This window comes from Vitis riparia, chromosome 7 (genome assembly GCF_004353265.1).
Source record: "Vitis riparia cultivar Riparia Gloire de Montpellier isolate 1030 chromosome 7, EGFV_Vit.rip_1.0, whole genome shotgun sequence".
NCBI lineage: Eukaryota > Viridiplantae > Streptophyta > Magnoliopsida > Vitales > Vitaceae > Vitis > Vitis riparia.
In genome coordinates, this window is record NC_048437.1 from 3,154,536 (window position 1) to 3,179,693 (window position 25,158).

The following is a 25,158-nucleotide window of genomic DNA, read 5'->3' on the forward strand; positions in this document are numbered from 1 at the left end:
GTTTTATTTATTAATTATTCATACCTAAAATTTATTTATTTGCATCTTAATTTTATTTTTTTGTGTGCCTATTGATCCATTATATAAACCAATAAATCACATTACAAATTCGATGGCATGGCATTTTCCTAAATAAATTAATGGTATGAAATAATCTAAAAATGTTGAGTAATATGGATTCAAATCATTTTATGAACAGAATTGGAGTATGGTATGATGTCATCATCATCTTTTAAGGGTACTCTATGGATACTTTACTATCCATGCAAGTAGGCTTGGATTCATGTCTACATCAACCGACAAAATCAATAATAGTTGCTTCTTTGATACCTAGTGCATTACTTTACTATAAGGAAAATGCTATGACATTCGAGAGATATCTATTAAAGTCTAAATCTGAATTGGTAAATGATACTAAGGTATAAAAATACAAGCAGATAGGATTGGGATATAAATAATGAGACTTGAAAATATATATACGACACCACTTGATTAATGGTGTCTTTTCAATACCTACCAAAAAAGAATACCATTTGTTACTATGTATGAACCTCGCAACAAATATGCTATTTAGCTTATTGCTTCAATTGAAACTTTACAATATAGTTACATTTACAGATCTAGTAGAGATGACAAACCCTAGCTTTAAGCAAAATGCAGCTCTAATGGCTTCATTGGGCTACCCTGAAATCCTGTTGGCAGTCAATTAATTCTTTCTCATTCTTGCTGGATTCTGCAACAAAAATGGGCTGCCATGGAACTGGCCCTTTCTCGGAATGTTTTTGAACCTCCTCCTTCACCTCCACCGCATCCAAGATAAGAATATCGAAGTTGTAGAGAAAATTGGGAGCACTTCTCTATTCAAAGGGCCTTAGTTCTACAACATGGATATATTAAGCACCACTGATGTTGTTAGTGTGCACGCAAAAATAAAAATATCAATAAGTACGGATATATTAATACTTAAATTTTACGAATATAACGGAAACATCAATGAATATCTTGACAAAAATATCCGTAGTGTGAAAAATTATTCAAAATTCATAAAAATGATTAAAAAAACTTCAAAAATGATAAAATAAGTATAAAAAAAATGCATATTAAAGTTAATTTGTAAATATAATTGATATAGATATGGTTAAGGATAAAAATATTAATAAATACGGATATATCGGTACTTGGATTTTAAAGTTACAAAATATGAATTTTGGAAGTGCACACTAAGAATTAGGATAAGAAATCTTTGATTTTATTGGATGAGAACAATTCACACGTATTACATGGTAATAGTGTTTTAGTATCAAAATGAATATCATTGTGCTTTAGATGAATGGATTCCTTTTAACCCAGGTTGGAATCCCCTTTCTGTGCAAAGTTAAATCATTTTTATACTTTGATCGAGTTGATCAAGCAAAAAGGTAAGAGGAGCGCAAAAATATTGATGGAAATATCGAGGATATATCGGCTAACCAACAAAGACTGATCAATCTCGTATTGACCACTTCCGATATCCAAAATTTCATCGATATTTCCATGAAATTTATCAACATTTTCATCTATGTGTGCACTACATTAAGAACGGTAACTTCTCTATTAATTTTCCAAACGGGTCCGAGTCCACGAAGATATTTAATGTCTTCGGTAATGGGATTTTCAATTTGGACACATAATCATGGCGGAACCAAAGAAAACTCGCTCAATTGACAATAAACCATGCGCGGTTGCACTTGTTTCTTGCGAAAATCACCCAGAATAGAGTGGAGAATGGGCTTGTTCGGATTCTTGAGCATCGGTCGAAGCAAGGCCTAGTGGTGGACTTGCAGGACTTGTTCCAAAGGCTTACATTTGATACCACCTACATGTTAGCGACCGACTTCCACGCCTAATGCCTCTCCATTGAGTTCCCTCAAGTTCCATTCGTGACAGCCTTGGAAGATGTTAAAGAAGCTTTATTTTACCGCCATGCTTTACCTGAACCCTGTGGAGACTACAAAGGTGGTCAGGGATTGGAAAAGAGAATAAACTCCAGAAAGATTGGGAAACCCTAGATCGTACTATAAATGAATATATATCAACGAAACAAGAAGAATTAAGCAAAGGAATCCCCAATTATTGCAAGAAGATGAAGATGGTGTCGATCTGTTAAGTTCATAGATGAGTGAAAATAACGCCATGGGTTTGAAATGTGACCATAAGTTTCTCAGAGACACCATTCTAAATTTCATGATCGCGGGACGGGCCACTGCTAGTTCGACTTTCACCTAGTTTTCTGGCTTGTTTCCAAGAACCCATTGGTAGAATACAAGATCAGACAAGAACTCCAATCAGTTGTTCTCGAAAAGTAGGATAAAAATCGATATATGAGTGTGGGAAACATTTTAAAGTTATATTTGATTCATATGAAGTATTAAGAAAAGATAAATAAATAATAGAAATTATTCTATTTTAATTGTATTATGAAAGGTGTAAAAAAAAAAAACAAATATAATTAAAATTAATAAAAAAATTATATATTTTATATTTTATTTAATTTTTACATAAAAATAGTAAAATGCATTTAAAGTATTATATAAAAATAATCTATTTTTTATTTTGTTTCATTTTTTCTTTTTTCTTTTTTTTTTCCTCTTTATTTTCTTTCTTTGATATTTTCCCCCACATTTTCTAGTAACCAATAGCCTAAGGCTCTACCCATGGTCCATTCCAACACAAGTTCCATCTTTAACTAGACGTTCTCCCAAGTCTTAGCCATTGGATTAATCCAAACTTATCTTTCCAATACATATAATTGTTACAACCCTGTAAGTAAAAATTATACATTTTTGTTTTCTTCTTCTGCAACATTGCATATATTGATAATAGAGTTTCTAAATTTTCACATTTCTCTTCTTCAACAATATTAGCTTTAAAATTATGATCTTTCTTACTTGACTCAAAATTATTTAAGACTTCTTTTTTATTTTTTTTTTAAGATCCCATTAGCTTTGTAGTGCTTATTCCACCTCAATTTAGAATAATACTACATCTAAATGTTTTTCATGAGCGTGAAAGGAATTTATCCATTCATCCAATGTCATGGTATTAAAATCTTTTGATTCTTCAAAAGTTGCTACCTTATACTCAAGTTACAAGGTTGATATTCAAAAAGATTCTCCGTAACTTAGAGATTTAAAATGTTTTTGCCATTAGATCACTTCTAATTTGTAAGAGTTAGCATTCACAAGAATAGTCAAACTCTTTTTGTTTTCTTTATCTAAAGAAGCTCAAATTGCCTTCTCAAAGTTTGTAATTGAACATTTCTCACATTTTGTACTCTTTTGTTGATATTCATCAAGATGTCCCACACTTTTTGCCGTGGTTGCATTTACAATCTTCTAAAAAATGGTTTCCACTAGAGGTAAAGACCTCCATCAATTCTCTATTTCTAGATTTGTCAAACTATTCTTTTTGTACTAGTGTGAGTTGTGTCTACTAAGACCACAAATCCTTGATATACTACTCTAAAAGCATCTTCTACTCAAAAAATAATTGCGTCTAGGCCCTCACTCCTCAAAGACTAGAAATTCCAGTTGGATTTTATGATTAACTTTGGTGTTTGCATCTTTAATCATCAAACTCTAATATCAAATATAAGCAACCAAACAAACGTTCTCCAACACAAGAATAATTTCTCCATATAAAAAGGAAAAAGCTATGAGGAAAAAAAACAAATAATTATTAAAAAAAAATTATCATATATATATATATATATATATATATATATACCTAATTCTAATAAAAACAAAATTCCTAATAAAAGTACAAGTCTTCCAAATCCTAAGGAAAACCAAACTCAAATATTAATAAAATAATTCTAATATACTAAGAAATTATAGTCTTGGTTCAACTATTATCACAATAATATTGATAGCAATCAACCCAATATCAAAATTCTTAATTTTTTTCAAAGAGTAGATCCAATAAATAATTAAAATATCAAAAACTGTGAAATATCAATGGTTAGTTATTTATAAAGAAAACTATTAAAAAATATCAAATAGGAGTTTGGAGAACAAATATAAGTCGAACCGAAATTATTTAAAACTCATAAAAATATTGAAAAAACTTAAAAAAAAAAAAAAAAGGAAAAAGCAATAAAGCATATATTAATATCCATATTAAAGTTATTTTATTAAAGAAAAGAATATGTATGACAACTTGAAAATATATTTAAATTTATTGAATATATTTAATGATATAAAAGAAAAGATGATACTTGCCAAAGCAATATAGTATGCCAAGCTAACACAAAAATTTGATTGAAATGTGTAGCATGAGCAAAAAGGATAAACAAACCAACAACAAAAGGGTGGTTATGAAATTTGAAACCTACTCTAAATTTCCATCACCCTTTTTCTTTCCTCACTTTATTTTATTTTCTTTCATTCATTTCCATCTTCTCCCTCATTTCAAATTCAAAAAGGAAAAAGAAAGTAAAAAAAAAAAAAAAAAAAAAGACTGAAGAGGAATAGTCATAGCCACAAACAATTACAACAACTAGGGCTAAATGGGTGCAAAAGGAAATTAAGAAAATAAAATGGAGAATGAAAAAAAGGTGGTAGGGATGATGGGGAAGAAAGGTGAAATTAGGGTTAGAATTTTTTGGGTGAGCGTGGATTAAGATGAAGGAATGGCACAATTCCACACATGTATTTTGATTTTTTTTTTTTTTTTTTAAATGTGGTGCCAGAGGAGGAAATGGTGGAATTCAAATAGAATTCTAAAATATTACTGGAGTGGGGTTATGACAATTACAATTATAGGTTTGGAGGTTTGGTTGATACTTACTATGATCTTAAATATGAATAGTGTCTATATAGATACAGCAGCAGGCCAAATTGATCTCCTAGCTACCATTAGCCTGAAAGACTGAAAACTTGTCCTACACTAACAGTGGCAATGATGCCTACCCTGAAGCCAACACGGTTGGTAGGTGATCGAGAATATGAATTAACACATGCAAAAATATTTATGACTGAAAAATTTTCTCCTAATCTCTGTGTTTCTGTACAACTTCAACTATCTAGATGTCGAAAATTATTGACAAAGTATAAATGTATGGGTTATTTTCATGGTATCAAAAAGTAAATTGTCTCTTCTTTTTTGTGAGTAGGTCTCAATTTTTTATATTATTTTGTTAGACTTTGATTTCATTTCTTTGTACATTTATTAACAATTCAGATTCAATTATATAGGTTGATGGCCAGTAGTACAAGTTGTATCATATTTCCTTAATTAAAATCCTTCAAAATCTAACAGTGTTGGGTGATGGGTAGTTGCCTAAATAGTTACCAATTCAGACGTGGGATCAGAAGACATCCAACCACATACTCCCATTAGCCAACCAATGCGTTGTAATTATGGTTCGGTTAGCATCTGCATCACCCAATAAAATCAATAATAATTGCTTCTCCCCCCGCAGGGGTCCTCAATGCACTACAAATATGGTATGGTAGAGCCGACAAACCCTAGCTCTAAGCAAAGTGCAGCTCTAATGGCTTTACTGGGCTACCCTGAAATCCTCTTGGCAGTCATTTTCTTTATCATTCTTGGTAGATTCTGGAACATAAATGATCTGCCATGGAACTGGCCCCTTCTCGGAATGTTTCCGAGCGTCTTCCTTCACCTCCACCGCATCCACGATAGGGTTACCGATATTCTAGAGAAAAGTGGGTGCACTTTTCTAGTCAAAGGACCTTGGTTCTGTAACATGGATCTTCTAGTCACCGCTGATCCTGCCAATGTGCACTACATTATGAGCAGTCACTTCTCGAATTTCCCAAAAGGGTCTGAGTTCAGCAAGATTTTTGATTTTTTGGGCGATGGGATTTTCAATTCCGACGCCGAGTCATGGCGTAAACAAAGAAAACTCGGTCAACTGATGATCAACAATGTGCGGTTGTACCGGTTTCTTGGGAAAATCACCCAGAATAAAGTGGAGAAAGGGCTTCTTCCAATACTTGATTATCTGTCGGAACAAGAAGACCGAGCGATGGACTTGCAGGACGTGTTCCAAAGGCTTACTTTTGATACCACATGCATGTTGGTGACCGGCTTCGACTCCAAATGCCTCTCCATTGAATTACCTGAAGTTCCATTCGCCACAGCCTTGGAAGATGCTGAAGAAGCTATACTTCATCGTCATGTCTTGCCTGAAACCCTTTGGAGACTACAAAGGTGGCTAGGGATTGGAAAAGAGAAGAAACACCAAAAAGCTTGGGAAACCCTAGATCATACTATAGCTGAATATATATCAATGAAACGAGACGAATTAAGTAAAGGAATCATCAACTTGCAAGAAGAGGAAGATGGTGTCGATCTGTTAACGTCGTATATGAGTGAAGATATCACCATGGGGTTGAAATGTGACCATAAATTTCTTAGAGACACCATTCTAAATTTCATGATCGCGGGACGGGACACTACCAGTTCAGCTCTCACCTGGTTTTTCTGGCTTGTTTCCAAGAACCCATTAGTAGAATCCAAGATCAGAGAAGAACTCGAATCAGCTATACCAGAAAAAGAGGATAAAAAAGGACGACACACATTCAAGACAGAAGCGCTAAACAAGCTGGTTTATCTGCATGCCGCATTGTGTGAAACATTAAGGCTCTACCCACCTGTTCCATTCCAACACAAGGCTCCTCTCCAACCGGACATGCTCCCAAGTGGGCATAGGGTTGATCCAAAGATGAAGATATTGTTTTCTTTGTATGCAATGGGCAGAATGACTTCCATATGGGGTACAGACTCCTTAGAATTCAAGCCAGAGAGGTGGATTTCAGAGACAGGAAGGATCAAGCATGAACCCTCATACAAGTTCTTCGCATTCAATGCTGGTCCGAGGACTTGTCTAGGGAAGGAGGTAGCTTTCACTCAAATGAAGGCAGTCGCGGCCACGATAATCCATAACTACCATGTTCAGGTGGTGGAAGGTCACCATGTGGCCCCCAATGTTTCCATTATTCTTTACATGAAGCATGGGTTAATGGTTAGGGTTAGCAAGAGATGGGGTTGAGAAATTTTAACTTTTCCACGAAAAAAATTGTTGTGTTGTTTGATCTCTGTTGTATGCATGAAAAACCATCTAGCTATCCTGGTGCTTAAGTTTACGTTTATTTCAATCTCAAAGTGTAGTCACTTTATAAATTGATCTGTCATTGCTTCGCATTTTGTCTTTATTACAGAAAAATAAACTTTTCCCACAATATTGATATTTTGTCTTTATCATAGAAAAATAAACTTTTCCCACAATCAACCCCATTTTTCAACATCCATCAAATTACATATACCAACTTCTTACTTTTCATTAAGGACCGTATCCATGAACTTGAGGACTATGTGGAGGAATATTGATGGCTAGCCCAAATTCAATCCAAAATTAAAAAATAATCAATCTGAGTCCAACCCAATATCGACCTCTAACTCAATCCAAGTTTAACACAATTTCATTTTTCTAAATTCAAGTTGAATTCAAATTAATAAGACTATACCTAGATTGGTTGGGTTGATAAAGTTGCATAATTCAAAATTCATTTATATATATATATATATATGAAAATTTAAATAGTAAATAAAACAAAATGTCAATAACAATAAAAATAAATTTATATATCTTTCTAAAACAATGAAAAAAAAAATTATATAACATACTTTGATATTTTTTATTAAAATTTTAAAAAGAAAATAAATATTATTATATAAGATAATATATATCAAAATATTATAAAAACATTAAATCGGATTGGGGTTAGGTTTGAGTTGCCCAAACCTTGGCCCAACCCAACCGAAATTGAGTTTAAATTGAAAACACTCAACCCAATTATTGAAAATACTTGCCCAAACCCGCTCAAACGGGTTGGGATATTGCATGCTATATGGGCTCACTTCAGCTTATCCTCCCATGGGGCAGTTTACTAGATCCATTTGGGTCAGGCCGCCTAGGCATGGGACCAAGGCCCCGTAAAGGTGACCCAATAGGTTCCACGACCTCAGCTTGTTGGCGATAGTGGGGCAATTCTCTTCCCACGGTAGGCTACTAGTCACAACGAAAGAAGAATTCAACAAAGCACTTTGTGATCAAAAGCATTTCTCAACGGAAGAACCTAGCCTCAAATTTCCAATATTTTCAATAATCAAGAGGATGCTCTAAGCAAGTATTTAAAATATATATATATATAGTTTGCTATATTTTAAGATATTTTTTATGATATGTAGCCCTCATTCTCCTTATCATCATCTTATAGTGCAAAAGGAGTTCAAAAGAAATAATTTAATTAAATATACTTATTATAAATAAATATTTTTTAGGGGCACTTTAGGAAAAAAAATGTGATAATTAATTACCTTTATACAGTCTATCCGATTTTTAAAACATTGAAAATTTGTATAAATAATTAGCGTGACAATTAATTAAAATTATCCTCTTTTGTACCATGGAATGAAAATGTCCATTAATTGGAAGAGATAAAGTGATCTTCCAATTCAAATTGAATGCCAAACATGGCTTTGATATGAGCTATCTAGAGAAGAAGCAATTATTGAAAAAATAAATAAACAACTTTCCAACCTACACAAGTAGGTGGACCACGCACATGGGCTTCAAGATATGAACTTCACTAGTGTGTGGTTTGGATGCATTCTGGTGACAGGATAAGATGGAATAAAAATCCCCATGAATGAACCAAGCCAAGGGTAAGTTATATATATATTATATGGAAGAATCAAGAATCTATATTATCGGTATCATACCGAACGTTTAATCTAAATTATTGAATAATGATACTGACAAATAAAACCAAGGTATAAACAAATATTATCAACCTAAAAAAAAATAGGACTAACATAACAAAGCAATGGAATCAAAGATCTAAAGCAACAAGACCATATATAAGGTACAAGGCAATAGAAGGTCAAATACCAAACAATGAGACCGAGATGAAACCGGGGTGCTTATGATATGTCTTGATTAGTAATGCCCTTTCAATAAAATATGAAAATATAACCCAAACCATATTTTATATATATATATAAATAGATACCTTCTTACACTTTAAAGTTATAAGAATGAAATATGTTTTTCAATCTTATTCAAATATAATTTTTTTTGTAAATATAAAAACAGATAAAAAATTTCTAAAAAGTAAATCAGCAGATAGTTTAGGGTTTAGAGGTTTAGGATTTATTTCAAATGTCTACCCTATTGGTAAAACTTTACTCTGAGCAGACTTTCAAAACTTTACCCCAACAAAATCAAGGCCAACCCTAATGAATAGGAAGCTTTTAGAAATTTCCCACAAAAGAGATGCACATGTTATTATATAAAGAAACTTATTATTATAATTACTCCCTAAGAAATTAATTATCTAGCCTTTTATGTGGGCTCCAAGGTTAGTCTTAAACTATATTACATACATGCATACTGAAGAGCATGCAACAAACTAAGATACCAATGTATTTGGTGTGTGGCCCATGTATATAAAATTATGATATCTGTCTCTTCAACTTTGCCTAACATACTCATGCTGACACAACATGATAAGGATATGCATAAGAACGAAAAGGGAGAACTTTTAATCAACCACATGTTATCTTTTTCCTTGTAATTGATTGTTTCTCTGGTTAGTCATACCTGATTACCATTCAAGATTATTTTTCAAATTACCATGCATTTTAAAATTTGAGTATAACAGGAGTTTAGGTCCAAAATAATCCATTGGTGTAAAAAATATTGTAAGAATAGTATTCATTTCAAAATATTTGTCAAAGTAATATTTTGTATCCACATAACCATCCACATAATTATTTTTTTTTTTGTGTAAAAAACTATTATTGGTGACTGTGATTTTAAAAATTTTAGAAATATCCTTAAAATCACAATTTGTAACTATAGTTTTACAATTTTTCTTGAAACCACAGTTACTAACTGTGGTTTCAAAATTATTTTTAATCCACCCCCATTTTAATGGTATTATGATTTTAATATTATTTTTAAAATATTTTTTATCATAATAACCATAAAACCACAGTTAGTAACTGTGGTTTTAAAAATATCCTAAAAATTATAGTTATAGACTGTGGTTTCACAAATATCTTTAAGGAGAACTTATATAACCATACATCAACTAAAAAAATGAGATTTTAGAATTTTGTTTTTTTATTGTTAATTTTAATGTAAATTATGGATGTACCAAAATTTCTTAACGATGTACCAAATTTTCTTAAAGTTCGTTTCGAAATGGAGAAAATTTCTTACAATTTTCCATTGTCAGTTTAAAACTATTTTCTTTACAAATTATCCTTAATAAATTTTTTCTTTACGACTGTTTTAAAATTATATATATATATATATATATATATATATATATATATATATATATATATATATATATATATATTTCATATTTTCCTTGAAATTTTGAGAAAATAATTTCACCTACATGCATTCCCATCAAAATTTTTATATTTATGGTTGATAAAATATTTATTTGTTTTATGAATTTTATCACATATGAATTAAAGAAAATTATTTTTTCATATTATTTCTAAATTTTAAAATAACTAAACAAATTGTTTATATTATTTAAAATTTTTATTTTCATATAAAAAATAATGTCATGATTATGATTTTAGGTTATTCCTTACTAATCGTGGTTTTATGGTTATTATGATATAAAAAAATTACCATTAAAATGGGAGTGGATTAAAAATAATTTTGAAACCACAGTTACTAATTGCGATTCTAAGGAAAATTATAAAACCACAATCTATAACTGTGGTTTTAAGGATATTTCTGAAACTTTAAAACCACGGTTACCAACGGTGGTTTTTACACTTAAAAAAAATCTATTTGGATATTTACGTGGATACGAAAGATTACTTTGACAAATATTTTGAGATGGTACTATTCTTACCATTTTTTTCAACAAATGGATTATTTTGGACTTAAACTCAGACAACAGATCCCAAACACTGCACATGACCCAATGTCACATTAGGTATACTAATATGGCTATTAATGTGTGGCCTATATTTGATAGAGATGATACAAAAGATGCAAAAGATATGGTGAACAGTGCAAAAGGCTGGAAAATCCAGCAAATTTTTTCCCCATACCTGGTAGTAGTGTTGATCAATTCCACAAGCATTTGCAGCTCTGATGGCTTCAATTGGCTACCCTGAAATCCTCTTGGCAGTCATTTGCTTTCTCCTCCTTCATCGACTAAGCAACAGCAACGTGCTTCCCTGGAACTGGCCACTTGTTGGAATGCTTCCATGGATTTTTCGCAACATTCAGCAGATTCAGGACAGATGTACTGAAGTTCTAGAGCAAAGCAGCGGCACTTTCCTACTGAAAGGACCTTGGTTTGCTAACATGGACATGCTGATCACCAGTGATCCTGCCAATGTGCATTATATAATGAGCACTAACTTCTCTAATTTTCCCAAGGGGCCTGAGTTCTTGAAGATTTTTGATGTTTTGGGAGAGGGGATTTTCAATTCTGACTCGGATCTATGGAGGAAACAAAGAAAACTAGCTCAAGTGTTGATCAATGACCGGCAGTTCCAGCAGTTCCTGGTGAAGACTACCCAGAATAAGGTGGATGAAGGACTAATTCCAGTTCTTGAGCATGTGTCCAAGCAGGGTCTGTTGGTGGACTTGCAAGATCTGTTCCAGAGGTTTACATTTGATACCACCTGCAAATTGATCACTGGCTTCGACACCAAATGTCTCTCCATTGAATTCCCAAGAGTCCTATTCGCAAAGGCCATGGATGATGTTGAAGAAGCCATATTTTTCCGGCATGTTGTACCTGAAAGTCTCTGGAAATTACAAAGGTGGCTGGGGATTGGAGTAGAGAAGAAGTTAAGCAAAGGTTGGGAAACCATAGATAATGTTATAGCTGAATATATATCAATGAAACATGAAGAACTAAGCAAAGGAATTACCAAATTGCAAGAAGATGAAGAGGGCACCGATCTTTTAACATCATACATGAATGAAGACAGTACCATGGAGTTGAAATCCAATAAGTTTTTGAGAGACACCATTGTGAATTTCCTGCTCGCAGGGCGAGACACTACTAGTGCAGCTCTCACCTGGTTTTTCTGGCTTGTTTCAAAGAATCCATTAGTGGAAGCCAAGATTAGAGAAGAACTCAAAGAAACCATACCAGAGAAAGAAGATCAGAAATGGCATATCTTCAGAACAGAAGAGCTAAATAAACTAGTATATCTCCATGGTGCATTGTGTGAAACATTAAGACTCTACCCACCTGTTCCATTCCAGCACAAAGCCCCTCATCAAGCAGATGTCCTACCGAGTGGCCACAGGGTTCATCCAAAGATGAAGATCTTATTTTCCTTGTATGCAATGGGTAGAATGACAACAATATGGGGAAAAGATTGCTTTGAGCTCAAGCCAGAGAGATGGATCACAGAGCAAGGAGGTATTAAGTATGAGCCATCTTACAAGTTCTTTGCATTCAATGCTGGTCCAAGGACTTGTCTAGGGAAGGGGGTAGCTTTCACTCAAATGAAGGCAGTTGCAGCTGCTATAATCCATAATTACAATGTTCAACTGGTGCAAGGTCATCCTGTGGCTCCTAATGTTTCAATTATTCTTCACATGAAGCATGAATTAATGGTTAGAGTTACCAAGAGATGGTGATGAATTGACAATACTGCAGGGTGCATGGTGAGTCTCACCTGAATGGCTTCATTTATCAAACTGTAAGATCATATTTATCTTAATGCACTTACTGTTGTAACCAAAATATCTGCTTTGCCTCTGCACTGACCGAATGGAAAAAGAAGAATTTTACAAATTGGTCATGGACAAGCAAAAGTGCCCTCCCAATTCAATTTGAGTTTGAAACGGGGGAATGTGGTTTTACCAAATCATGGAAGTGAATGTAAAAACTATTTAGATCTTTCACCCAAAGCACCTCTTCTATAATATGCAAGAAAGGTATTTTAAACAGGTAGAAGCCTAATGACATTGTTTACTTGGCTTAGAGTGGCAGGGAACAGAGAAAATTAAACAATTTTGATCCTATCAGTTTGTTTTTTAAGTCAAAAAAAGTTGGGAAAACAGTAATCACAATCTTATAAGGCAGATTATGGAGAAACTGCAAGGGCATTGTTTGCTCAATATAGAAAATAGGGAACAAACATCGATTGGGTTTATCTCAGAAAATGGTAAGACCACAACCATCTGGTATAAACTAAACATTGCTCCACTTATTGTTTTTGTAGGGTTCTTATCTGTAGAAGGCTAGCCACAAGGGACGATGCAGTATCAAGAGTTTGAAGAGTGGAGCAGAGTGAAAGGCGAGAGAGGGCCAGAAAGGGTGGTAGTGGAATAAAGAAAAGAGACCAATAGATACTTAATCATATGATACTTAATCATAGAGAATTGCTAGCACTCCAAAGCAATGCTTCAAATACACATTAAGCATGCTTTTATTTTCTTTTCTTTTTTGCTGAAATGTATCCTAGGGAACATGAAGAATAGTCTCCTTGAATAGATTGAAGCAAGGATTTCTCAAATTGTATTACAGCTTCCTCTGCCACAACTGGACCTTCAACACCATTTCTTGATTGTGAGAGCGAGAGTGAGAACAGCTCTGAAAATGGAGAGTGAGCCTAACTTAAAACACATACAAATGGCCACCATTGATCTATCAATTAATTTGGAAAAGGGGGGAAAAACGAAAGAAAGAAAGAAAAAACTTGGGGTATGTTTGATGGAGGAAATAAAACCGTTATCTGTTTTGGGGAAAATATAATGAAAATTAGACAAAAAAAAAAAAACATGATTGGTGGTAAGGTTTTTTTAAATGATTCAAAAATATTTTCTAAAAATAAGTCATCCTTAGAACATCTCAAAATATTTTTAAAATTTCTATTAAAAAAATAAGCGATCTAAGAATTGAAAACAATCCAAAAATCATTTATTTAATATAGTTATTGTTTACACTTTACATCTCAAAAAGATTGAGCATTTCCAAAAAAGAAAAAAAAAATCATCTCCATTTTCATATCCAAACAGGCTCTAAAGCACCCTTCATGTGGACATAATGAGCCAAACCATTAACAGGTTGCCAAGACAAACCACCAGTGAGCACAATAGATATGAATCATGTGCATTTAGATCATTGGGGTAGCACTGAAAAAATTACACAAGAAACACCTTAAAATACCTTCAGGCTTTGAAAATTTAGGGGACACAATCAATTAGACTTTTCGCACTTTTTAAGCCAAAAAACTCATGAGGTGTACATTTTACATCATCCTTTTCTTTCTTTGTAAAAACTTTAAAGCCAACCACAATTCTTTTGTTTAATTTGTTTGTATTAGTAAATATTTCTTGGTAGAATCATGTTCTGTCTCTTTCTGGTAGCTCTGTTTAGGATCTTCATATAAATTAATAAGAATTCAGACACTTAAAAATTTTCCAGCATAATGCCTAGAATGATTGTTTACATTTAACTCTTGGGTTCTTCTATTACTTGTCATTTCCTCCATTATTACTATTTGTAGTTTTTGTCTTAAACACAGGTTATCTTGCTCAGAGAAAGTCACATAGGCCCCAACAAAATAACCATGATTGGCAAGAAGATGCATCCTAGTCTTTCCAACTCAGCTTATTTGATCACATAATCTAGCTCCACACTCTCTCAATATGGGTGAAAAAGGAACTGCAGTGTTTTATAGCTTCAACTTGCTGTTCAAAAAGGCCAAAAATAGAGATATCTAAAACTAAACCTTAGAAACATTGCCAAAAGTCAGGGATGAAATTTTGGCACCATCCACATTGTGTAACGTGTCTTGCATCACATACAAGTTGTACTCAAAACCCACATAACATCACATGCAAGATTTTTCATAGCTTTAAAAAACGATATCTTCAGATAAAGAGAACAAATAATGCCCACCACTTGGCACTGATTTTGAAAGCAACACAATTTTATTCAAACCAAAACTTGTCTTGTTAGAATAATGAACTTTGTCCAGTTCTATCTTTTCTGTTATGGGCATCAATTGCCTTAACAAGAAATCTCGTATGCTGGTGTATATAATATTAACAATGGGCATCAATAATTCGTGCAAGGACAAAACAGAAAAGATAGATTATCAATAACAGCCATCAATTGCAATGATAAAGGATGAAAATTAATTTTTGATTGGCATCACCCTTCTTTAATTTTTCAAACAACCAAATGTCCAGCAAGCCACTAGTACAAACGGAATCTAAAAATCGACCTATATATGTACCTGTTTAGAGCTTGAAGACAATGAAACGTTTAAACCTCTAGTAGCATCCTTGAGCTATCTGGAAATCCTCTCAGCAATTATCTTCTTTCTCTTTGTTTGTTGTTCATGCAAAAAAAATGGGCGTCTGTGGAACTGGCCAATTGTTGGAATGTTGCCTATGATTTTACTCCACTTCCACTGCATGCATGAGAAGTATACCAAAATTTTGGAACTGAGCAAGGGCACCATTCTAATCAAAGGTGCTTAGTTTGCTAACATAGACATGTTGACCACAAGCAATCCTGACAATGTGCACCACGTCTTGAGCACAAACTTTTCCAACTATCCCAAAGGGCCAAAGTTCAGGAGGATATTTAAGATTCTTGGAAATGGGCTTTTCAATTCTGATTTTGACGAGTGGAGGAAGATACGAGGACTTGCTCAAGGCTTTGTCAACCACAAGCAGTTCCACAGGTTCATGGCTAAAATCAACCATGATTTTCTAGAGAATAAACTGGTTCCAGTCCTCGATAACGCATCCCAACAAAACCTAGTGGTGGACTTACAAGATGTATTCCAGAGGCTTATGCTTGATGCTACTTGCATAACGGCTACTAGCTACAACCCCAATTCCCTCTGCTTTGGATTCCCAGAAGTCCCATTCTTAAAGGCTCTGGACGATGCAGGTAAAGCAATATTTTTCCGGCATCTTGTGCCAGAAGGCTTTCTCAAGTTACAAAGGTGGCTGGGCAGTGGGAAGGAGAAGAAACTAAGCAAAGCTTGTGAAGTTCTAGATCATATTGTAGCAAAGTATATATATCAATGAGGCAAGAAGAACTGGGAAAAGGGAAGAGACCTGAGGAAAATGAAGACTCTTTTGATGCCTTAAAGTATCAGCTGACTGAAACCGAGATCTTTGGGACAACACCTACCAATAAGTATATGAGAGATGCCATCTTAGGTCTCATATTGGCCGGGCAAGACACCACTAGTGCAGCTCTCACATGGCTTTTCTGGCTACTTTCAAAGAATCCTTCAGTTGAAACCAATATTAAGGAAGAACTCAAATCAAAGTTGCAGTGAACAAAGCCAATAAATTGCATATATTCACGGAAGAAGAGCTAAATAAGCTGGTTTATCTCCATGGAGCTTTATATGAAACACTAAGGCTATTCCCACCAGCTCCTCTCCAGGTCAGAACCTGTATCCACCCAGACACCCTTCCAAGCGGTCACAAGGTTAATTCCAAGATGAAGATCGTATTTTCTGCATATGCAATGGGAAGAATGACATCAGTCTGGGGAAATGATTGTCTTGAATTCAAGCCTCAAAGATGGATCACAGAGAAAGGAGGGATCAAACATGTACCATCACACAAGTTCTTAGCTTTCAGTGCATGTCTAGGAAAGGAGTCTGCTATTACTCGAATAAAATCTGTTGCAGCTGTTATCCTCCATAATTACCATGTCCAAGTAATGGAAGGCCAACTTGTGACCCCTAAGGCTTCTATTGTTCTTCACATGAAAAATGGTCTAAGGGTTAGGATTAAAAACACATGGCCTTAAGCAAGAGTCGATAGGATTTGCATGGTTCTAAATCTGATCTTATTGACTAGTTGCAACCATATTGCATCTAGCATAATAAGTATGTTCCAGGTGTGGTCTTATCAATTAGATGTTACTCGAATGTATCCATCCAGGTGATAAGTTTGAGATAGCACTTTTCATAAAATAAAATTTCCTTTCCTTTTCTAGATAGAAATTTTTTTTTATGTTTGATAGATTGAGAATCTTTATTTTCTTAATTGGTCAAGCTAACAAGCTGTAGCCAATTCTGTTGGAGTGAAAATGCATGTAAGATCAATCCCAAATTTATGATTGCTATAAAATCCAAACAAATTCTTATACTATAATATTTTTATTTAAATAATTATATAATAAATCAATAATTTTTATTTTTTTTTAGCATATTATTATTATTTTTATTATATATGGTTACAAGCCACCTAATGATTTATTTTTTTAGGCAATGAATGTTGTTTTACAACATGTATGGCATTTTCAGTTCAGTCATGCAAGTTAAACCTGCCCTCCTCTCTTTTTTAAGATACTATAGCTTTAAACTTGACCCTATGGCTTCTACCAATGTAAGTTAGACATTTCCAACTATGGCTTTGCTAGAATTTCATATTGCAAAAATTGTAAATGTTGGGATTAAGCCCTAAAAAGCATCACATGACATAACAGATAGAGATTCATTTGTAAATTTATTTATTTATATTTCTTAGTTTCCCATTTATTATCTCTCTTGCATTAATCAATTATTTGAGCATACACATCTCATATCACTTGCATTGTATATGACTTGGGTGCATTATGAGTTACACAAAAAATCCAAGTCATGGGTTCCTTACGGAGTGATAAGTTGTCCATAGTCGGTTCATGGATTGGGCAATTCATCTAAAATTGTAATATACTACCTCCTAATTAAAGGAATGATTTATCTTGACCGTTAGAATGATTTTCCTATGATAAGTGCACTAATGTATGTGATGCACACTAGACAAGACCTACTGTGAATCATGATGTAAGACTATTGATTGTCATGATTCATTAAGCTATTATAGTGCATGGACTCTCAACTTTAAGAAAATATTGAGTATGTGTCAAAGTTAACAAAAGGCTTCTTAACTTATGGATGAGACCCTAAAGTGGTCACATATTCCTATGCATTAGGTCACTGTTGATGAAAGTTGGTGGCAACAAATATTCTCAATAGAGGCACCATGATATTTCATGGGATTGAGAGACAATGTGTCCCATTGCGTAATTCAAGAGACATTGTAATTTAGAAGACTATAGTCATAACATTTCCTTTAGAGGAAATTTGACATATGATCCTTGGAGTTAAAGTATGTCAACTGATCACATAATAAGTGGGATCTGTAACTAAAAGATTTGAGAGGTAATTTTGATAGGTGATTGCACTACCTTGTTAGATTATAGAGAACGGTTCATAGGGAGTCTACATGTGGTGGATAGTAGGTCATGGACCCAAAATTCATCTTGTTATTTACATAGGATACTAGAATTCAGTTGATTTTTTGTAGTGGAATGTTAAATCAACTTCAGAATTAGATTCTGAATAAGTCAGTACTTTTATGGGTCCCAATGGTCCTTGCTCTAAACTCATATATCTTGATAAGACGTTTTATGAGGGGTTGGATTAGCTCTAGGTTCATGTTTATGCATAAGGACATTTTGGTAATTATGCAAAATTGCACAAAAGAAAATGAACAAGGCCTTTAGATTGAGTTAATTGATTAATTAGATGGCTCTATATGGTTAATTAATCAATTACGACTCATTTTAGACTAGATTAAGCGACCCAAGCCTCAATACTTAAGCCCAATAGGGGGAACATACCCCCTTATGAGGCTAGGGTTTTAGTTTATTGGCTTCCACCTCCAAAGAAAGAGAGACAAAGTCATAGCCTCCATCCCTCCCAAAGACCCACCTTTGGTGTGCCAAGATAATGGTTTGAGTCACTAGGTGGAAGATCTTAGGTTTGTGAGTCCTTCAAACATTTTATTCACCGCACAGATTGATTTGAGAGCATCCAGATACAGGTATGAGTCTCTTAATCTTTAGATCTTTATTTTATAATAGTTTTTGAAGCCATTAGTTTCCGTTGTGTTAGATCTAGAGAGCTCTAGGGATAGATGCATGCACCCTACAAGATCCAAAGCTAAGGAATGAAGTAATCCAAACTTCCCAATAGTAAAAGTATACTTTCTTCAACTGTTTAAGATATGACCTAGTTGAACTTAGCCTCAAGAGTAATGCTAGTTTCCCCAAACAAATTTTCAAAATTCTTATCCATAGAGATAATGCATAAAAGCTCTTCATTTTGCTAAAAATTGTAAGACATGTCATGCTTGTTGGAAAAGAAACTAGGTGAGAAGGTAGCACTTTCCTAGTTGCTTGAAGGGTGTGATCCTAACAACCCTCATAGATTAATTCACCTGGGGTGTTGCCTCTGCAATTCAATAGTGTCCTACGCCAACTCCATTATGTCCCATGATCCAGCTCTGTGTGGTCTAGTGTATCAACCTGCCAGGTTAAAGCCAATGTTAAAACGTTGCATTGACATCTACAAAACCAGACATTTCATCAATCTATATTGCCTAGACACCAAAGACATCTAGAGTCTTTTTGGCTATCCAAGCCTAGATTTCATAGACAATACACTTAATGAAGTTGAGTGTTGTTTCACAAGTAATATCATTATATTAAGATACTACAAAGTTTCCTCATACATGAAAAGCATTCTCCTCATCCAGCTTGTCATAACTTCTTAGGCCAAGCCAATTATGTAGTTGACAGCTATAGAAATGAAATGTTGTCTGCAAGAAACCTTATAATGGCAACAAACTAACAATTATGGATGGCCTTCCAAGAATAGTTTTAAGCAACACTCAATGAGGAAATTTTTGCCAACTTTGCCATCAATATAAATTATAACTCCTTCCGTAATGATTTCAAGTTTAGCCATGGGAAGTAACATCAAACCTAATCCACTTGCGTAAAGATTTCTACAATCATATGCCAAGACAGTATTTAAGGCCAGTTAGCCACTGGGCAAAGGCCCAACACAGACAGAAGAAGGTATAATTTTTTTTTTTTTTTGATAAGTACAGAAGAAGGTATAACTTCAATATGTTTATAACTTTGTCAATATTCTAGTCCAGCCATGCAACATAACAATTGCAAAGTTTCATTTCAAAAACAATAGAATGAGGTTTCCAACCCTCTTGAGCTATTTGAATCGCTCATATTATGAGACAATAAAAAATAATAGGATTTGTCATTCAACACCATCACAACACTCTCCATAAACACAATGTCAACAATCTCAAGAAAATAACTTTATCACTTTCTAGAATAATACCATATAGAAACCACTCTTGATAGCCATATGCGACAAAAAATAAATAATATCAAATATTAGAGAAACAGATAACAACAAAAACAATGATTCATCTACACATTAAATATATAATTCTTTCTTTTCTTTTTTCCTAAAAACATATCCTAAGGATCACGAGAAATAGTCCTTATGAACAGATTCTTGCAAGGATTCCTCAAATTGTATGACAACAGCTTCTTCTGCCACAACCCAACCTTCAATATTGAACTTTCCTTTATCATCAAAGTGAGAACAGCTCTGAAAATAAAAAAGAATAAAAGGATGTGAGGCAAGCTGAAATCAACAAAAAAGGGCCATGATACTAGACAAACATAAAGGGTCACCTTTGATCTACCAATGATATGGAAAAGGAAAATTCAAGGATTGGTTGGTAAATGAAGTAAGAACTGTTATTTAAAAATAAAAATAAAAAACGTTTTTGTTCTTGTTATCCGAAGGCCCTAAAGCACCCTGTCTATAGAGTCAGGACCATTAAAAGGTTGCCAAAAACAAACACCAGTAAGAACAATGGACATATATTATGTGAATTTAATTTTTCCTCAGAGATGTCCTAAAATGAAGAATAAGTACTTTAAATATTCTAAACTGATCTGTCACTCAATGCAAAATATTGCAAAACAATCCTGCTGTATCTCTAAAAATGGGCAGTTTCCATAATCAATCAGGTGCATTTTAGCAGAAGGGGCCTCTAATTATAATTGAGGGGAATGTTTCTAGTGAGATGAAATATTGACAATAAAACTCATAAATATGACGGCATAAACATTTCTTTCCAAACTACTCAGAGAAAAAAGTGCAAACCCACCTTGGAACAAGTATATACAACCAGAGTCATCCAGTTCCAGTGATCCAAAAGATGTTTTTTACAATCATTAGCCCCTTCTTGTAGAAAGTATAATAATGGGGGCATCAGCTGCATTTCGTAGTGCCTTGGTCCACCACAAAGCTTACATGTCCCAGGATTTTCCACTTTAGCTGTAGCCAAAAGTGGCTTCCCACCATATGCGTATCTAAAAACACAAGAGCATGAAATACTTAAAACAAAACTTTAAAGCAACTCACCATGTTACTTCTTTTATATGGTTTTATTTCAATAAATTTTCAACCATAATTCTTTTGCTAATTTGTTTATACTTGATCATGTTTCTTGGTTAGAAACATGTCCTGTCTGTGATTTTCTTCAAACTACATAAATTAGTAAGTCATTAGGCATTAAAAAATTTCTTTGTTTTGCATGTTAGTATGCTCCTAATAAGTCCATACTCAAGTCTAAAGTTCATCTTTAACTTCGAATTCTTTACCATCTTAAATTTCACCTAACCTGCATACATACAACTGATGTATTTTGAAGCAAGTCTCAGACGCTTATAGTTAGTTTATTTTATTATAGTTGGTAGAAATGACACTTATGTTGATTATAAAATGCAAGAATGGCAAAGGCAAGCTACTAAGTGATTACAAACTATAACAAGCTACAGAGTCATTGCATTTCCACTGGTCAAGCCCAGTTTTCCAGAGGATAAATACCTGAAACATTGCTCTGGAAATGCATCCATTGATTTCTTGAACTTGAGGTAGGTCCTGTCAGCATTCCAAGTCCTATCATATTCATAACTTTCCTTTTCCCATGTCTCCTCCTGTTCACTATCCTGAGAGTAGTTTGAACTAACTACAGTAACCTCCCTTGTGGATGGCTCTTCCTGAGTATTATATGTATAAAAGCAAGGCAACACTGCAATCAAGAAACACATAAACAAATATTTTTTGAAAGGCTAACAAAATTATATAGAAGACACCAATCAAAGAGCGCCAAGGGGCCCCGGAAGAGAAAGGGGGGGTGCAAACCAAGTACACAAGAAGAATTTTTTTTTTTTGATAGACAAAGAGAAGAAATCAAATAAAAACACGCCAAAACAGGGGGCGCCAAGTACACAAGAAGAATATAACACTTTTACCATATAGTAATGACCACAGCTTAGAAATATCCCACTGCAATAATTAGATGCCAATTCTAGCTTTATTTTAAAAGGCTATACAACTAGAGGTGCACCTCAAGGCGAGGTTCTATAAATTAGCCTTGAGACTATAGCCTCAATACAAGGAATTGAGCCTTAAGCCTCACCTTGTGGAGGCTTAAGCATCAAATAATTAATTGGTTTTGTTAGGTTTTAGGTCTATTCAAGTGCATGATGTACATTGTGAGTCCAAATCCTACAAACTTATACTTTTAGAAAACTTGGTTCTTTAACATAGTAACATAGCCTCATTTGGCAGGAGGTTATATATTCAAACCTCACCGCATGTTTATTTCCTCATTTTATTAAGCCCAAAAAGAGGTTGTTTTTGGTTTGTTTATCTGCTAGTCTATATGTGTCTATGTGCCTCTCTATGTGAGGAAGGGTGTTGGAGTGTATGATATACATTATGGGATCAAATCCTACAAGCTTAAACTTTTAAGAAAATCGGTATTTCAACATAGTACCAAAGCCTCGTTTGACAGGAGCTCATGTATTCGAACCTTACCCCATGTTTATCTACTCAAGCCCAAAAATGGCTACTTTATTTCCCCAATTTATTAAGCTCTCATGTAAGCCCGAAGAAGGCTACACTCGATTAAGTGTGTTAGAGTGCATGATATACATAGTGGGTCTAAATTCTACCAGCTTTAACTTTTACGAAACTTGATCGTTTAACAAGGTCTTTGTGGGCTTTTGGCATATATTTCAAAGATATATATATATATTTTAAAGGAAGTTTAAGCCTTAATATTCAATGGGTTTTAACGGGATTCAGGCTTATTTAGAGTCTTAGGTTTATGCTTGGGTTAAATATGTTACAAAAGAATGGCTTGGCAAACCATAACTGCAGTCCTACCCAGAAATGAAGGAAAAGATCATCTCACCATAGTAGAACCATTTACAACAGGAATAAGTTAACTTCTTTCAGATGAATGAGTTAACCTAGCCAATTAATTAAAAATAACATTTTCATGTATCTAAATTCTCCATCATTTCCACATTTTGCATAATCGCTCCTTTTCCACTTCACTAAGTTCTTTGGAATTTGGCCATTATCCTTTTTCTTGAGGGCAAGCCTAAAAATTCCTACCACTATTCCACAATAATTCAAATTATACCTGGTGCGTCAATAGCAACCACCCTTGTCCCAAGGCTCAAAGGCAAATGCTTCTCAGTAGTCTTGGCATCCTGATTGTTCATCTGTTTCTTGGAATGAGAAGCGAAGCTTGCAGCTACAGAAAGAGCCCTACCCAGCTCCTCCAAATCTTCACCACTCCCATCATCTCCCTCTTCTCCAGAGCCAAACGTCCACAGATCATCACACCGATCATCTTTCAATGCCGAAACGGGAGATGCAGCCCCACGTCCCACTTCCTCACGAGCACTGATCAACTTCTGAACCCGAATAGCTCGCCAGCTGTAATAATAATCATCACAACCCAGTCACCATCCATTCCAAACTCACAACATAAAACCCTAAATTCAAGGAACAATACCTTGAGGCCCTCTTCCCACATTCTGGTGCCACACAACCAAAAATATAGATTACCCGCTCTTCAATCTTCAAACTTTTACCAGAAATCGGGGCATAAACCTAAAAAAAGGAACATAAATTTAAAAACCCACATTTCAAATCCGCGAAAAAATTCAAAGTAGCATTACCTGAGCCACAAGACATAGATTACTTTGACATGCAGCACAACGAAGTAGGTGGGTTATTGCGGAGGGAAACTGCGGAACTGGCCAGTCCTATGAAAAGGAACAACAATTGGGTTATGAATGAAATCTGAATGATATTAAAATCAGATAAAAATGCCATTTCTCACTGGCAATCCACCAATTTTTGTGGTGTAGTGATCGGATGGTTCAGAATTGTCATCAGCCCATGGTCCAGGCATGCCTAGAAACTGAAGTACTCGCTCACCCATGGCCATCAGAGTTAATCTTTGTTTTCCACTCGAACGTTAGGGCTTATGGTTTATGAGTTCAAGGTTTATCCTCTTCTTCTTCAATCTCTTCTTACCGTCCTCCTAAAACCCTAACGTTTCTTTTCTGTTTTTTATTTTCTATTTTTTCTTATTTTCACCCTTTTCTTACTAACGTTTTAAAAATAGAAAAATAAATAAATAAAAAATTAATAATAATAATAATAATGTGATTAAGGTTTGGGATGGATTTCATGTTTGGAAGTGGAAAAAGAGGTTAATTTCATTTGTTTACATGTAATTTATTTTTTTAAGATAGATGCTCCTAATTTAATTAAAATTCCAAAAACTTTTTTTTTTTGTTTTTTATGGCTAAATTTATTAATATTTTTTATTTTTCATTTAAAATTTTATCACCTCCATTTTTTTCAACATAATCTAATTGAGAAAATTTTAAAAATAATAACAAATGGATCTTACTATTATTTTGGAAAAGCATGTATTGTCTCCTCTTAGATTTTTACTATTTTTAATTTTAAAAATTTTGCTACAATCCTAAATAATTTAAATCCTATTTATGGTACTTCTTAAATGTTAAATAATATTTAAAAATCAAATAAAATATTTATATTATGATAAAATTTTTCTACAATCCTAAATAATTTAAATCCTATTTTGGTTCTAAGAAAATGTTAAGAAAATAAAACAAAATATTGAGAAAAGTGTTTTATATATTTGGTATTATGATAAAAAAAAATTTTAATTTTTTATAAAAAAAAATAAATGAAATGAATTTAAAGTAATATATATAAATAATTCATTAATTTAAATTTAATATTTCATTTTTTTTAATTTTCTTTTTCTATTTTTTTTTCTCGTTCGCATTTCTTGAGAACCAAATATTAATGAACAAAATCCTTAATCATGGA

General features: G+C 33.7%; 4 protein-coding genes across 5 annotated transcripts; 3 read left to right on the forward strand and 1 right to left on the reverse strand.

The window, feature by feature from the left end:
* Positions 1 to 5,485: 5,485 nt before the first annotated feature.
* LOC117919050 (alkane hydroxylase MAH1-like) lies at positions 5,486 to 7,244 on the forward strand. The gene has a single exon (XM_034836091.1). It carries the CDS (start codon positions 5,489 to 5,491, stop codon positions 7,055 to 7,057), a length of 1,569 nt encoding a protein of 522 aa, XP_034691982.1. The 5' UTR covers positions 5,486 to 5,488; the 3' UTR covers positions 7,058 to 7,244.
* Positions 7,245 to 11,086: 3,842 nt separating this feature from the next.
* On the forward strand, positions 11,087 to 13,590 carry LOC117917427 (alkane hydroxylase MAH1-like). Of its 2 annotated transcripts, none has more exons than XR_004651689.1 (2): positions 11,087 to 12,771; positions 13,297 to 13,590. XR_004651689.1 is itself a non-coding variant. In XM_034833705.1 (2 exons), exon 1 carries the CDS (start codon positions 11,198 to 11,200, stop codon positions 12,707 to 12,709), a length of 1,512 nt encoding a protein of 503 aa, XP_034689596.1. In that variant the 5' UTR covers positions 11,087 to 11,197; the 3' UTR covers positions 12,710 to 12,736; positions 13,297 to 13,590. The 2 variants fall into 2 exon arrangements, 1 of the variants encoding a protein (XP_034689596.1); XM_034833705.1 differs by having other exon boundaries at positions 11,087 to 12,736.
* Positions 13,591 to 15,580: 1,990 nt separating this feature from the next.
* LOC117919363 (alkane hydroxylase MAH1-like) lies at positions 15,581 to 16,862 on the forward strand. The gene is made up of 2 exons (XM_034836544.1): positions 15,581 to 15,983; positions 16,354 to 16,862. Exons 1-2 carry the CDS (start codon positions 15,581 to 15,583, stop codon positions 16,860 to 16,862), a joined length of 912 nt encoding a protein of 303 aa, XP_034692435.1.
* A 3,262-nt stretch (positions 16,863 to 20,124) lies between these two features.
* LOC117917956 (programmed cell death protein 2-like) lies at positions 20,125 to 24,322 on the reverse strand. Its single transcript, XM_034834441.1, has 7 exons — positions 24,131 to 24,322; positions 23,967 to 24,053; positions 23,801 to 23,898; positions 23,423 to 23,721; positions 21,814 to 22,018; positions 21,092 to 21,296; positions 20,125 to 20,523 (listed from the first exon to the last, which is right to left on the reverse strand). Exons 1-7 carry the CDS (start codon positions 24,236 to 24,238, stop codon positions 20,398 to 20,400), a joined length of 1,128 nt encoding a protein of 375 aa, XP_034690332.1. The 5' UTR covers positions 24,239 to 24,322; the 3' UTR covers positions 20,125 to 20,397.
* Positions 24,323 to 25,158: the final 836 nt, after the last annotated feature.